Below are 13,777 nucleotides of genomic sequence, written 5' to 3'. Positions count from 1 at the left end.
ATCCCAGCATTTTGGGAGGCTAGGGCAGTTGGATCACCTGAGGTTGGGTGTGCGAGACCCGCCTAACCAACATGGAGAAACCCTGCCCCTACTAAAAATAGAAAATTAGCCAGGTGTGGTGGCACCTGCCTGTAATCCCAGCTCCTCAGGAGGCTGAGGTGGAAGAATCACTTGAACCCAGGAGGTGGAGGTTGCAGTGAGCTGAGATCGTGCCACTGCATTCCAGCCTGGGCAATAACAGTGAAACTCCATCTCAAAAAAGAAAGAGAGAGAAAGAAAAAAATAAATCAAAACAATTGCTAGTGTTAGGATGAACGGTTGATCATTTCCTTACCACAGTTACATTTTTAATAAGGAATTTCTTGACAATTTATTTTCTTAAAAACCCCAGCAGATCTCAGAGGGGTCGTTTACAGCTTTGGCAATATTTACCTACCACAGCTGAAGTGAGAAGTCCCCTCCACAGGTGAGGTTGCAGGATAAAAGAAAAGTCCCCGTTGGGGTGAGGAGGCAGCCACTGATGGGGCCACGTCCCTTTGCCTGATTCACGTCTGCATCCTTGAGACCTGGCTCAGAGCCCGGCCTGGGTGAAGGCGGGCTCAGCAGACGGGGGCTGAAGAGCGAGGGAACTTGGAAGTGTGGGCAGCTAGGTGCTGTCAGAGGTGGCCCCAGGCTCAGGTCCTCTACTGTATTACAAAATATCAGCATCTTCATCAGACCAAAGATGTCAGGGTGAGGGACAGGGGATTTACCTGCTCTGAGAACCAGTCCCCACCTTGCCCATCCCACTCTGCGTCGGTGGCTCTAAGGGTGATGCCATCCCAACTTCAGAGATAATCTAGTCTAGGATGTTTCAAACCGGGCCTTGGAGGGGCCCCAGGCCTGCCTCCTGCTACAGCCAGGGCAGCCTTCATGACCTGTTTCTACCATTGCTGGTTAAATTATTATTTCCATAATTTTTTTTTTTTTTTTTTTGAGATGAAGTCTCACTCTGTCTCTCAGGCTGGAGTGCAGTGACGCGTTCTTGGCTCGCTGCAACCTCCGCCTCCCAGGTTCAAGCGATTCTCCTGCCTCAGCCTCCCGAGTAGCTGGGATTACAGACACGTGCCACCACACCCAGCTAATTTTTGTATTTTTAGTAGAGATGAGGTTTCACCACGTTGGACAGGCCGGTGTCAAACTCCTGACCTCAGGCGATCCGTCCGCCCAGCTTCCCTGTGAGACTGAGGACAAGTGACTTTACTCCTCTGAACCTTCATTTTCTCAGCTATAAACCAACAGACATGAGGGGAGCAGGGGTATGTGCTTGATAACCCCCACGTGGCAGAATTTCCACAAAGATTAATTGAGATCATACCTCAGAGCATTGAGCACAGTTCTGGCAATAATCAGCACTTAACAAATTATGGTTACCCCCTTTTTACCTTATTGGGAAGCTGACCAGGATGTCCCTTTATGTTTGAGTCAGAGATGGGACGAGCTTTCTATTATTTGGGAGCAGAAAAGAAGAATGAACTGGCTTTGGTATTTGAGCATGCATGTTAAACTTTAAGGGTGACCACTAAATGAAGAGAAAATATGTAAATTCTAAAACAGTAGAGAGGAGAAACGGAATCGGAAGAAATTCAGTCAATACAAAGAAGACAGGAAAGGGAAAGAATAGGCTACAAAAATCAGGACAATTAAAAAGCATGAAATAACATTATAGGAAGAATTCCAAATATATTAGTAATTACAGTAAATGTAAATGAACTAAACTTGCAGTTAAAAGACAGAGATTTCAGGGCAGGCACGGTGGCTCACGCCTGTAATCCCAGCATTTTGGGAGGCCAAGCCGAGTTGATCACGAGGTCAAGAGATCAAGACCATCCTGGCCAACGTGGTGAAAGCCAGTCTCTACTAACAATAGAAAAATTAGCTGGGCCTGGTGGCATGCACCTGTAGTCTCAGCTACTCAGGAGGCTGGGGCAGGAGAATCATTTGAACCTAGGAGGCAGAGGTTGCAGTGAGCCAAGATTGCACCACTGCACTCCAGCCTGGTGACAGTGAGACTCTGTCTCACACACACACACAAAAAGACAGAGTTGTTTTGTCTGCTACAAAAGGGAATGTAGCTTTAGCGATCTCAGACATGTAGACATTAAGGTAAAAAGCAGAATAGGTTGGAATCAGAACATCAGTGCTTTTCAGCTCCCAAGTTCTGTCATACTGGTGTCAACATGATTTTGACACGTTGGCATTATCACCCAGGCCAAAAAGTACGCAGGTCAACAGGGACCAGCACAACCAGGTCTTCTCCAGTAAGAGTCTGATGCACTCTAGTCTGTGTACTCAGCAGACCTTGCCCAAGTCTGTCACGAACCAGACCTTGCACAGGGCGCTGGGAATGCAGAAACCGTCCCAACTGTCTCTACTCATACTGACCCAAGAAGACAGACGTGTGAAACCGACGGTCACTGTGATAGAGCTCTAATAAGACAGTGTGTGTGACTGGTGACGGGGCAGGGGCCAAAGAGGGCTTTTCCAAGGAAGGCAATTGGAATTTGCCAGAGAACAAAGAAGGGGCAGAGCTGTGCAAAGGCAGAGAGACTGGACAGACCGTGGCAAGCAGAGGGAACCCCATGCATCCCTCTACTCCCTACTGTGGCTGGAATCAAGGAGAGGGCAGCAGGGCAGCTTCTGAAGAGCCTCTGACACTTTGTAGAGGGTGACAGCCATGGGCGGGCTGGGCGCAGGGATGTGGCAAGGTCTAAAGTGCATTTGAGGTCATTCTGACAGCCAGTGCAGAGGAAAGATGCTGAGGGAGAAACTGGAAGCCCAGAGGTAGGACCAAGGGTTTCTGTTTTGTTGATTTTTAGGACAGAGTCTTGCTTTGTCATCCAGGCTGGAGTGCAGTGGCGCAATTGTGGCTCACCGCAACCTCCGCCTCCTGGGTTCAAGTGATTCTCCTGTCTCAGCCTCCCAAGTAGCTGGGACTATAGAAGTGTGCCACCACACCAAGCTAAATTTTGGTGTTTTTTGTTTGTTTTTTGGGTTTTTTTTGAGACGGAGTTTTGCTCTTGTTGCCCAGGCTGGAGTGCAATGGTGCAATCTCGGCTCACCGCAACCTCTGCCTCCTGGGTTCAAGCAATTCTCCTGCCTCATCCTGCTGAGTAGCTGGGATTACAGGCATGCACCACCACACCCATCTAAGTTTGTATTTTTAGTAGAGATGGGGTTTCTCCATGTTGGTCAGGCTGGTCTCAAATTCCTAACCTCAGGTGATCTGCCCACCTCAGCCTCCCAAAGTGCTGGGATTACAGGCGTGAGCCACTGCACTCAGCCAGGACCAATGTTAATGATCATTATCAGCTGAATTAACAACGAAAAAATATATATTTCATGCTTGCCATGTCCCACACATTTGTTATCTCATCCCAAGCACTCACTGTCTTGTCCAAGCATCACGATAACTCCATGGGACCTGTGAGGAAAATGGGCTCAGAGAGGTTAGGACACTTGCCCAAGGCCACACCACTGGTCAGCAGCAAAGCCAGGATTCAAACCAAGCCTCAACCATCCCCCACGAGGCTGCTCAGCAAGCATTCTGCAGAGAAGAGGAGAAAGAATAGATGAATTCTGTTCAAAATAAAGAGACTCCCTATTTAAAGCAGGCCTATGCCACATGTTTCAACAAAAGCAGGCTTCCCTTCACAGCAACGCCCCCATCCCACTTCGTTCTCAAGAGCATTATTAAAGTGATTGGCGGGGGGACCCCACCCCCTCCCTCTGGGAGTGCCCCTTCATCTCCCTTTACACCCCCTTCCCTCTGCAGCTGGGTCACTGTGTGCTGAGCACCCAGCGGCCTCAGGCTGTCATCTCCATCCTCTGTCCAGAGTCATCAGGGAGACTTGGAAAAGAGACGCTGTGGCCGGAGCCCTAGCTGCCCGCCTCCTGGGGCCGGCGACCCTGCTGAGTCACTTGACTTCACTGAGACCTGGTCTCCTGTCTCTGAAATGGTGTGTGAAGCTCACCTCCGGAGCTGCCGGGGGAGTCAACAGGCGCCTGCTGTGCTGCAGAGGAGCAGGGAGTCGCAGGGAGGAGGCGGGCGTGGAGGGTGCCGAGACCTGAGTTCAAACCCTGGCTCTGCCACTTCCTTGTGTGGCCTTGCTCAGCCATCTTCCTTCTCAGAAAAGTGAGCCTTTCATGCCTGTAATCAGCACTGTGGGAGGCTGAGGCTGGTGGATCACCCGAGGTCAGGAGTTGGAGACCAGCCTGGCCAACATGGAGAAACCCCATCTCTACTAAAAATACAAAATTAGCCAGGCGTGGTGGTGCACGCCTGTAATCCCAGCTACTCAGGAGGCTGAGGCAGGAGAATTGCTTGAACCTGGAAGGCGGAGGTTGTGGTGAGCCGAGATGGCACCACTGCACTCCAGCTTGGGTAACAAGAGCGAAACTCTGTCTCAAAAAAAAAAAAACAAAAAAGTGAGCCTAACAACCCCTGCCCTGCAGGGGATCATCACCTGTGCCCTGCGCTTGCCTCCAGGTGCCAGTCCCCAATCCCTGAGCTGAGTGAATCTCACCTCAGCCTTCAGAGCAAGGCTGACCTTGTGATGTCCTTTCACAGACGACGGCCCCTCTCCACGTGTGCGTCTGCAGGCCTGCTTTATCGCCGTTCAATCAGTAAGCAGTGGAGGAATGAATGGAGGCCTTTGGGCTGGGTTCAAGAGGGCGAGCAGGAGCTTTCCAGGTGGAAGAAAGGGAAGGGCATCCTGAGCATAGGGAACAGCATGTGCAAAAGTGGAGTGCCTGGCAAGAGGGTCCTAGGACTGACTGTGGCTCTGAGTGAGGGCTGTGAGTGAAGGATCATGCAGTGGTGGGGAGAGGAGGGCAGAAGCCAGGCGGGACTTCCAATGCAGGCACTGGGGAGACCTGGAGGCATCTAGAGGAGGGCAGGTCCAAATGATAGCATTTTGGATATGCTGAGTTAAATAAACGTAGTAAAGTTGATTTCACCTGCTTGGGTTTTTTGTTTGTTTGTTTTTTGATACGGAGTCTCATTCTGTCACCCAGGCTGGAGTGCAGTGCCGAGATCTCTGCTCACTGAAACCTCCACCTCCTGGGTTCAAGCAATTTTCCTGCCTCAGCCTCTCAATTAGCTGGGATTACAGGCACTCTCCACCACACCCAGCTAAATTTTTGTATTTTTGGTAGAGACAGGGTTTCACCATATTGGCCAGGCTGGTCTTGAACTCCTGACCTCATGATCCACCTGCCTCGGCCTCCCAAAGTGTTGGGATTACAGGCGTGAGCCATTGCATCTGGCTGAGGTTTTTTTATGTGGCTTCTAGGAAATTTAAAATTACACATGTGGGCAGGGTGTGGTGGCTCACACCTGTAATCCCTGGGTAACATAGGAAGACCCTGTCTCTACAAAAGATTAAACTAAAAAAATTAGCCAGGGGTGCTGGCATGGGCCTGTAGTCCCAGCTACTCAGGAGGCTGAGGCAGGCGGATCACTTGAGCCCAGAAGGTCGAGGTTGCAGTGAGCCGAGATTGCGCCACTGCAGTCCAGCCTGGGGGACACAGCAAGACTCCATCTTAAAGCAACACAAACAAACAACGACAAATCACACCTGTGGTTCACGTTCTATCTATTGGACAGCGCCAACATAAATTATTATCATTTTATGACGACGCCTAAGCCACCGCGCCTGGCCTCTTGCTCTTTTTTCTCTTGGCGCATATACTCTGAAACCTGACTCTTCAGCTTCTCTGCGATGACACAAAATGCTGCCTGGGGTTCTCGGTTTCCACCCTTCATACTGCAACACGGCATCCCCAGCATCTGTCCCCTTCACCCTGGCACACATCACTATCTGGGCTTCACAAATGTGATCTGATGGCTGTGTGGCCTTCTGGGCCTCAGTGCACCCGGCGTGGTGATCGGGAGTGAGGACTCCGTGAGATCCTTCCTCCCATGCCCTGGGCCAGCACTGCCCCTCCTGTGGACCCTAGCCCCAGCCCTGATGGGTGGCAGCTGGCATCAGATGTCAAGAGCCAGGACTCTGGCACGGGAGGGCCTGGATCCAATCCCAACTCTACTGTCCACGTCTGTGTGACCTTGGGCAAGTCACTGTCCCTCCCTGGGCCTAATTCATAATCGTTCATGTGAAACCCTTGAGGCCTGATGTGTTTTGGCATTCTGATATTAGGAACGTAATAACAGCGTAGGTTTTATAACATTTTAGTGGTCTTGAAACATGGGAATTTCTAGAATGAAATGTTTGGATAGTCACGGGTGGGATCAATAAAAGCTTTAAATAGTTTCACGTTGGGAGCGGTGGCTCACGCCAGAAATCCCAGCACCGTGGAAGGCCAAGGTGGGTAGATCACCTTGGTCAGGAGTTCGAGACCAGCCTGGCCAACATGACGAAACTCCGTCTCTACTGAAAATACAAAAAATTAGCCAGGCGTGGTGATGCGTGCCTATAATCCCAGCTACTCAGGAGGTTGAGGCAGAAAAGTCGCTTGAACCTGGGAGGCAGAGGCTGCAGTGAGCCAAGATCACGCCTCTGCACTCCAGCCTGGGCAACAGAGTGAGACTCCGCCTCAAAATAAAGAAATAGCTTCACTTGAGTTCTGATTGGGTTTCGCCGCCAAGTGGGATTTGGTATCAAAATTTGGAAAAATCTGGTTGTTGGCGCCTTATGAATTTTGGAATTGCAGGTATTAAATAAGGATGGGTAGTAGGCCTATGTCACAGGGCAGTTTGGAGGATTCACTGAGTTATTGCCCACGAAGCCCTCAGAACACTGTCTGGCACCAGAGATGTGTTCAGTGTGCATTCGTTGCTAGTATTCGTATTTTTATTTTTTTAATCTATTTATTTATTTTGGGGATGGGGTCCCCCTCTGTCATACAGGCTGGAGTGCAGTGGCTCGATCACAGTTCACTGCGGCCTTGACCTCCTGGGCTCAAGCGATCTTTCACCTCAGCCCCCTGAGCAGCTGGGAACACAGGTGCACACCAGCACACGGAGCTAATTTTTGTATTTGTTTGTAGAGATGGGGGTCTTGCATTGTTGACCTTCAACTCCTGGGCTCAAGCGATCCTCCCACCTCAGGCTTCCAAAGTGCTGGGATTACAGGTGTGAGCCACTGTGCCCAGCCTTTTTTTTTTTTCATTTTTAAAACTATAGTGGCTGGTGAGGTGGCTCATACCTGTAATATCCCAGCATTTTGGGAGGCCAAGGCAGGTGGATCACAAGGTCAGGGGTTCAAGACCAGCCTGGTCAACATGGTGAAACCCTGTCTCTACTAAATACAAAATACAAAATTAGCCAGGCATGGTGGCACGTACCTGTAATCCCAGCTTCTTGGGAGACTGAGGCAGGAGAATCGCTGGAACCCGGGACGCAGAGGTTGCAATGAGCTGAGATCATGCCACTGCACTCCAGCCTGGGATAGTTACAGAGCAGGACTCTGTCTCTAAAATAAAATAAAACAATGTATCACTGGCTTGGAATGAAATATTCCCATTCTAAATGTAGTCTGGGGAGCCCTGACAGTCACTTTCTGTCATGTAACTACCACCCCAATGTGGCACGTCAGTCACCCCAGAAAGCTCTCTCACGCCCTTCCCCATCTGCCCCAGACGCACCACCCACCCACACACTCAGAGATGTCCACTTAGAACACCAGAGTACGGTGTGGACGGATCCACGGCACCTGCTCCTTGGTGTTCGGCTTCTTTGCTCAGATTAACCCCCAAGAGATTCATCCAGGGGGTCATCAGTAGCCAGGTCCCTTTAGTGGCTGAGGCGCAGCGTCCATTGCGCGGCCACCTCTGGCAGTGTTTGCCCATTCACCTGCTCATGAGCATTTGGGCCGTCTCCAGCTTAGGCAGTCCCAAGGGAGAACTGCTGTGGAACACCCACGTGGAAGCTGTTGCATGGACATCTGCCTTCATTCTCTTGAGGAAATATCCAGGAATGGAAGAGCCGGGTCAGACAGCAACTCCAGTTTTAACTTTTTCTTTCAAGATTTTTTCCCCCTCAATCCCAAAATTATTGTTTTTATATTTCTTTTTAAATTATTTTTTGTAGAGACAAGGTCTCACAATGTCGCCCAGACTGGCCTCAAGCTCCTGGGCTCAAGTGATCCTCTCACCTCGCTCTCTCAAAGTACTGGGATTACAGACATGAGCCACCGTGCCTGGCCCCTAAAATTCTTTTCTTTTCTTTTCTTTTTTTTCTTTTGAGACAGAGTCTCATTCTGTCACCCAGACTGGAGTGCAGTGTCACAATGTTAGCTCACTGCAACGTCCGCCTCCTGGGTTCAAGTGATTCTCCTGCCTCAGCCTCCTGAGTAGCTGAGACTACAGGCACACACCACCACGCCTGGCTAATTTTTGTATTTTTAGTACAGACAGGGTTTCACCATGTTGGCCAGGATGGTCTCCGACTCCTGACCTCATGATCCGCCCGCCTCGGCCTCCCAAAGTGCTGGCCTTACAGGTGTAAACCACCACGCTTGGCCACCCCAAAATTGTTGAATCTAGTTTTCATTTATTTATTTATTTATTTGAGATCGGGGTCTTGCTCTGTCGCCCAGGCTGGAGTGCAGTGCCGCAGTCTCGGCTCACTGCAACCTCCACCTCTTCAGTTCAAGCAATTCTCCTGCCTCAGCCTCCCAAGCGGCTGGGACTACAGGCATCCGCCACCACACCAGGCTAATTTTTGTATTTTTAGTACGAACAGGGTTTCATCATGTTGGCCAGGATGGTCTCAAACTCCTGACCTCATGATCTATCCGCCTTGGCCTCCCAAAGTGCTGGGATTACAGGCGTGAGACACCGCACCTGGCCTTGAATTCAGTTTTTGCTTTATAAGAGACTATCTCTTTCCCTTGTTTTTTCTTTTTTTAAGACAGAGTTTTACTTCATTGACCACCCAGGCTGGAGTGCAGTGGCATGATCCGGGCTCACTGCAGCCTTCACTTTCCAGGCTCCCGCAGTCCTCCCACCTCAGCCTCCCTAGTAGCTGGGACAGCAGGCACGTGTCACTGCACCTGGCTAATTTGTGCATGTGTGTGTGTGTGTGTAGATAAGGTCTATGCTATGTTACCCAGGCTGATCTTGATTTCCTGGGCTCCGGTGATCTACTCACCTCAGCCTTGCAAAGTGGGAGGGGACTACAGGCATGAGCCACCCCCGTACCCAGTCCCCCAAAATTCTTGAATCCAGTTTTTTTGTTTGTTTTTACACAGTCTTGCTCTGTTGCCCAGGCTGGAGTGAAGTGACACTATCTCGGTTAACTACAGCCTCCAGTATTACAGGCATGCGCCACCACACCTGGCTCATTTTTATGTTTTTAGTAGAGACAGGGTTTCACCATATTGGTCAGCCTGGTATTGAACTCCTGACCTCAGGTGATCCACCTGCCTCGGCCTCCCAAAGTGCTGGGATCACAGGCGTGAGCCACCACGCCCAGCCTTGACTCCAGCTTTCGCTTTATAAGAAACTCATCAAACCATGTTGCAATGTGGTCACACCGTCTCCTGCTCCCACCAACACAGCACAGGAGATCCAGCCACCTGACCCCACCTGTGCCTGGGACCTTGGTGATCCCCCTACGGCCACCGTCAGTGTCTCCGTGACTGATCTGTGTCTCCCTCTCCCCAGGTGATCCGGACGGACACGTTCAAGCACCTGCGGCACCTGGAGATTCTGCAGCTGAGCAAGAACCTGGTGCGCAAGATCGAGGTGGGCGCCTTCAACGGGCTGCCCAGCCTCAACACGCTGGAGCTGTTTGACAACCGGCTGACCACGGTGCCCACGCAGGCCTTTGAGTACCTGTCCAAGCTGCGGGAGCTCTGGCTACGCAACAACCCCATCGAGAGCATCCCCTCTTACGCCTTCAACCGCGTGCCCTCACTGCGGCGCCTGGACCTGGGCGAGCTCAAGCGTCTGGAGTACATCTCTGAGGCGGCCTTCGAGGGGCTGGTCAACCTGCGCTACCTCAACCTGGGCATGTGCAACCTCAAGGACATTCCCAACCTGACGGCCCTGGTGCGCCTGGAGGAGCTGGAGCTGTCGGGCAACCGGCTGGACCTGATCCGCCCAGGCTCCTTCCAGGGTCTCACCAGTCTGCGAAAGCTGTGGCTTATGCACGCCCAGGTGGCCACCATAGAGCGCAACGCCTTCGACGACCTCAAGTCGCTGGAGGAGCTCAACCTGTCCCACAACAACCTAATGTCGCTGCCCCACGACCTCTTCACGCCCCTGCACCGCCTCGAGCGCGTGCACCTCAACCACAACCCCTGGCACTGCAACTGCGACGTGCTCTGGCTGAGCTGGTGGCTCAAGGAGACGGTGCCCAGCAATACCACGTGCTGTGCACGCTGCCACGCACCCGCTGGCCTCAAGGGCCGCTACATCGGGGAGCTGGACCAGTCGCACTTCACCTGCTACGCGCCTGTCATCGTGGAGCCACCCACGGACCTCAACGTCACCGAGGGCATGGCCGCCGAGCTCAAATGCCGCACGGGCACCTCCATGACCTCGGTCAACTGGCTGACGCCCAATGGCACCCTCATGACCCACGGCTCCTACCGCGTGCGCATCTCCGTCCTGCATGACGGCACTCTCAATTTTACCAACGTCACCGTGCAGGACACGGGCCAGTACACGTGCATGGTGACGAACTCAGCCGGCAACACCACCGCCTCGGCCACGCTCAACGTCTCGGCCGTGGACCCCATGGCGGCCGGGGGCACCGGCGGGGGCGGCCCTGGGGGTGGTGGTGGTGTTGGAGGGGGCAGTGGCGGCTACACCTACTTCACCACGGTGACCGTGGAGACCCTGGAGACGCAGCCCGGAGAGGAGGCCCTGCAGCCGCGGGGAACCGAGAAGGAACCGCCGGGGCCCACGACAGACGGTGTCTGGGGTGGGGGCCGGCCCGGGGACGTGGCGGGCCCGGCCTCGTCGTCCACCACGGCACCGGCCCCGCGCTCCTCGCGGCCCACGGAGAAGGCGTTCACGGTGCCCATCACAGATGTGACGGAGAACGCCCTCAAGGACCTGGACGACGTCATGAAGACCACCAAGATCATCATCGGCTGCTTCGTGGCCATCACATTCATGGCCGCGGTGATGCTCGTGGCCTTCTACAAGCTGCGCAAGCAGCACCAGCTCCACAAGCACCACGGGCCCACGCGCACCGTGGAGATCATCAACGTGGAGGACGAGCTGCCCGCCGCCTCGGCTGTGTCCGTGGCCGCTGCGGCCGCCGTGGCTGGTGGGGGTGGCGTGGGCGGGGACAGCCACCTGGCCCTGCCCGCCCTGGAGCGAGACCACCTCAACCACCACCACTATGTGGCTGCCGCCTTCAAGGCGCACTACAGCAGCAACCCCAGCGGCGGGGGCTGCGGGGGGAAGGGCCCGCCCGGCCTCAACTCCATCCACGAACCTCTGCTCTTCAAGAGCGGCTCCAAGGAGAACGTGCAAGAGACGCAGATCTGAGGCTGCGGGGCCGTGGGCGAGGGGCGCGGAGCCCCCCCACCCTGGTCCCAGCCCCACCGGGACCCCTCCTTCCCACAGCCCAGCCCACCTTCTGGGACCACGCAGGGAATTGGGAGAGGTGGCTTCCTGCCCCATCTGGGGCGCAGACCCCCAGTGAGGACAGGGTGGGGCTCCAGAAGCGGAGTCTCCAGGGGTCCTCACCTCACCCCCACTGATCCCTGGTGACGGGAGGGGACATGGGATCCAGAAGTGGCCCGAGTTCTCCTCACTTCGTCCTCGCTCTCCCGACTGTTCCCAGCCCGCCGCCTTCCAGGGGAGAGAGGAGATTTTTCCAGGGGTGCCCTTTCCCCTCAGCCCCAGACACCCTCCTTTTAAGGTTCAGTTTTTGCAGTTTGACGCCCGTCCCTCCCTCCCACTCCTCCGCCCTTCGAAACTGAAGAGACGGACGGACGTGTCGCCAGAGCTCCTGCACCCTGGCCCGTCCCTCCTGGCCGGCAGTCCCTGTCGTCGGCGGGGTGGGGGTGGCAGCCTCCACCCGCCCCAGCCCCACCTGCCCCACAGACATTTTTGATACTGAAGGGAGGTTTGCGTCAACGACTACCTGCTCTGTAATTACTTTAAAAAAAAAAAAAAAAACATGGAAAAAGTAAAAAAATATTTTTTTTGGTCATGAAAGCACCGAGGAGAGAAAGCAAAGTGAATGTGGGTGGGGGCGGGGGAGCGGCTGGAGATGCACCCGAGGACCCGCTAGAGGGTGGATGCGGGGCACCTCCTGGTGGTCTTAGGCCCCTAAGGCTTCACCCTGGAGACCCCAGGGACGGCCTGATTCCTTCCCCTCACCCCTAGCACTGCCACACCACAGCCAAATCTAAGGCAGGGGCTTAGAACAAAGGAAATCTGCCATCCCACAGTCCTGGAGGCTGGAAGGGATCCAGGGGCCAGGAGGGCCACGCTCTCTCTGAAACCTTCGGGCCTCTGGTTGGGGTGGGGGAGAGCTGCTGGTGGCCCCAGGCTGTCCCGGCTGGTGGCTGAATCACATCACCCCAGTTTTCCAGGCCTGTCCTTGTAGCCTTCCAGCTCTTCCCTCTCTGTATGCGACTGTGTCCAACTCCCCCTGGTTTTTTTTTTGTTTTTTTGTTGTTTTGTTTTTTTTTGAGACAGTCTTGCTCTGTGGCGCAGGCTAGTGCAGCAATACGATCTCGGCTCACTACAACTTCTGCCTCCCAGGTTCAAGTGAATCTTCTGCCTCAGCCTCCCAAGTAGCTGGGATTACAGGTGCCCACCACCATGCCTGGCTAATTTTTGTATTTTTAGTAGAGACAGGGTTTCGCCATGTTGGCCAGGCTGGTCTCAAACTCCTGACCTCAAGTGATCCACTTGCCTTGGCCTCCCGAAGTGCTGGCATTACAGGCCACCACTGCCTCCCTAACTTCCCCTTTTAGTAAAGGACAGAGATCAGACTGGACCAGGCGCCCACACCTTCAGTATAACCTCCGCTCCATCCTTAGCAAAAACTCAAATTGCCAAATAAGGTCCTGTTCTGAGGTCAGGATTTCTGCACTTGCCTTTCGGGGTGACAGTTCAGCTCATGACAGGGCCTAATCCAGAGCATGTGTCTCCATTGCGGACCCCCTCAGGGCTCTGGAGGAGGGGGTGGTGAAGGGGAGGGAGGCTGGGGCTGTGGCCTCTGGGGCACAGGGGCTGTATTTATGGCTTGTTTAGTGGGAGGATGGAGGGACGGATCAGGTGGGCCTGGGGAGGCAGGGGCATCACAGTGCCGCCCAGAAAGTAAGGGACAGAGCCCTCAGAGGGCAGGGAGCAAACGGTGGGTGGAGTGGGGGGCTGCCGGCACAGTGGGCAGCTGTTGGGTGGGTGGGGGGACAGGTTGATAATGTCCCTGTGGGGGGGTCGAAGTGCCTGAGTTGCAGCCTCAGGAGGCTGGGGATGGCCAGAGCTGCCATCTCACACCACTGAGGGAGGCAGCGGGAGTGCCAGACCCACACTGTGCCTTTCCACGCTGAGGGGGTCTTGGGGACACACAGCCCTGTGCTCAGCCCCTTTCTCCCCTCACGGGGGCCCAACCTGTACCCTGTACATGGCAGCTGTGGGCACTGCGGGACACTCAGGCCCCAGGAGGAGTTGGAAGGTGGGGATGGTGGAGACTTCCACTCATGAGGCCCCCAGCCCCTGCCCCCTTCCTGGCTTTCTACACCTAGCCATCTTATCTCCCCACACCCGGGGCTCCTGGCTCTGAAAGCCAATTCCTCCCTTA

The 13,777-nt window shown here is 54.1% G+C and overlaps 1 protein-coding gene across 2 annotated transcripts in view; it reads left to right on the top strand.

The window, feature by feature from the left end:
• The window catches only part of LRRC4B (leucine rich repeat containing 4B), a 46,177-nt gene extending 33,997 nt beyond the window's left edge, over positions 1-12,180 (top strand). For both annotated transcript variants that reach the window (XM_078359521.1, XM_035285918.3), the window contains exon 3: positions 9,667-12,180. In XM_078359521.1, coding sequence (XP_078215647.1) covers positions 9,667-11,505 — 1,839 coding nt within the window. In that variant the 3' untranslated portion in view covers positions 11,506-12,180. The remainder of the gene's footprint in view (positions 1-9,666) is intronic.
• Positions 12,181-13,777: the final 1,597 nt, after the last annotated feature.

This window comes from Callithrix jacchus, chromosome 22 (genome assembly GCF_049354715.1).
Source record: "Callithrix jacchus isolate 240 chromosome 22, calJac240_pri, whole genome shotgun sequence".
Lineage (NCBI taxonomy): Eukaryota > Metazoa > Chordata > Mammalia > Primates > Cebidae > Callithrix > Callithrix jacchus.
The sequence above is the reverse complement of the archived record's forward strand: the minus strand, read 5'-3'. Positions and strand labels throughout refer to the sequence as shown.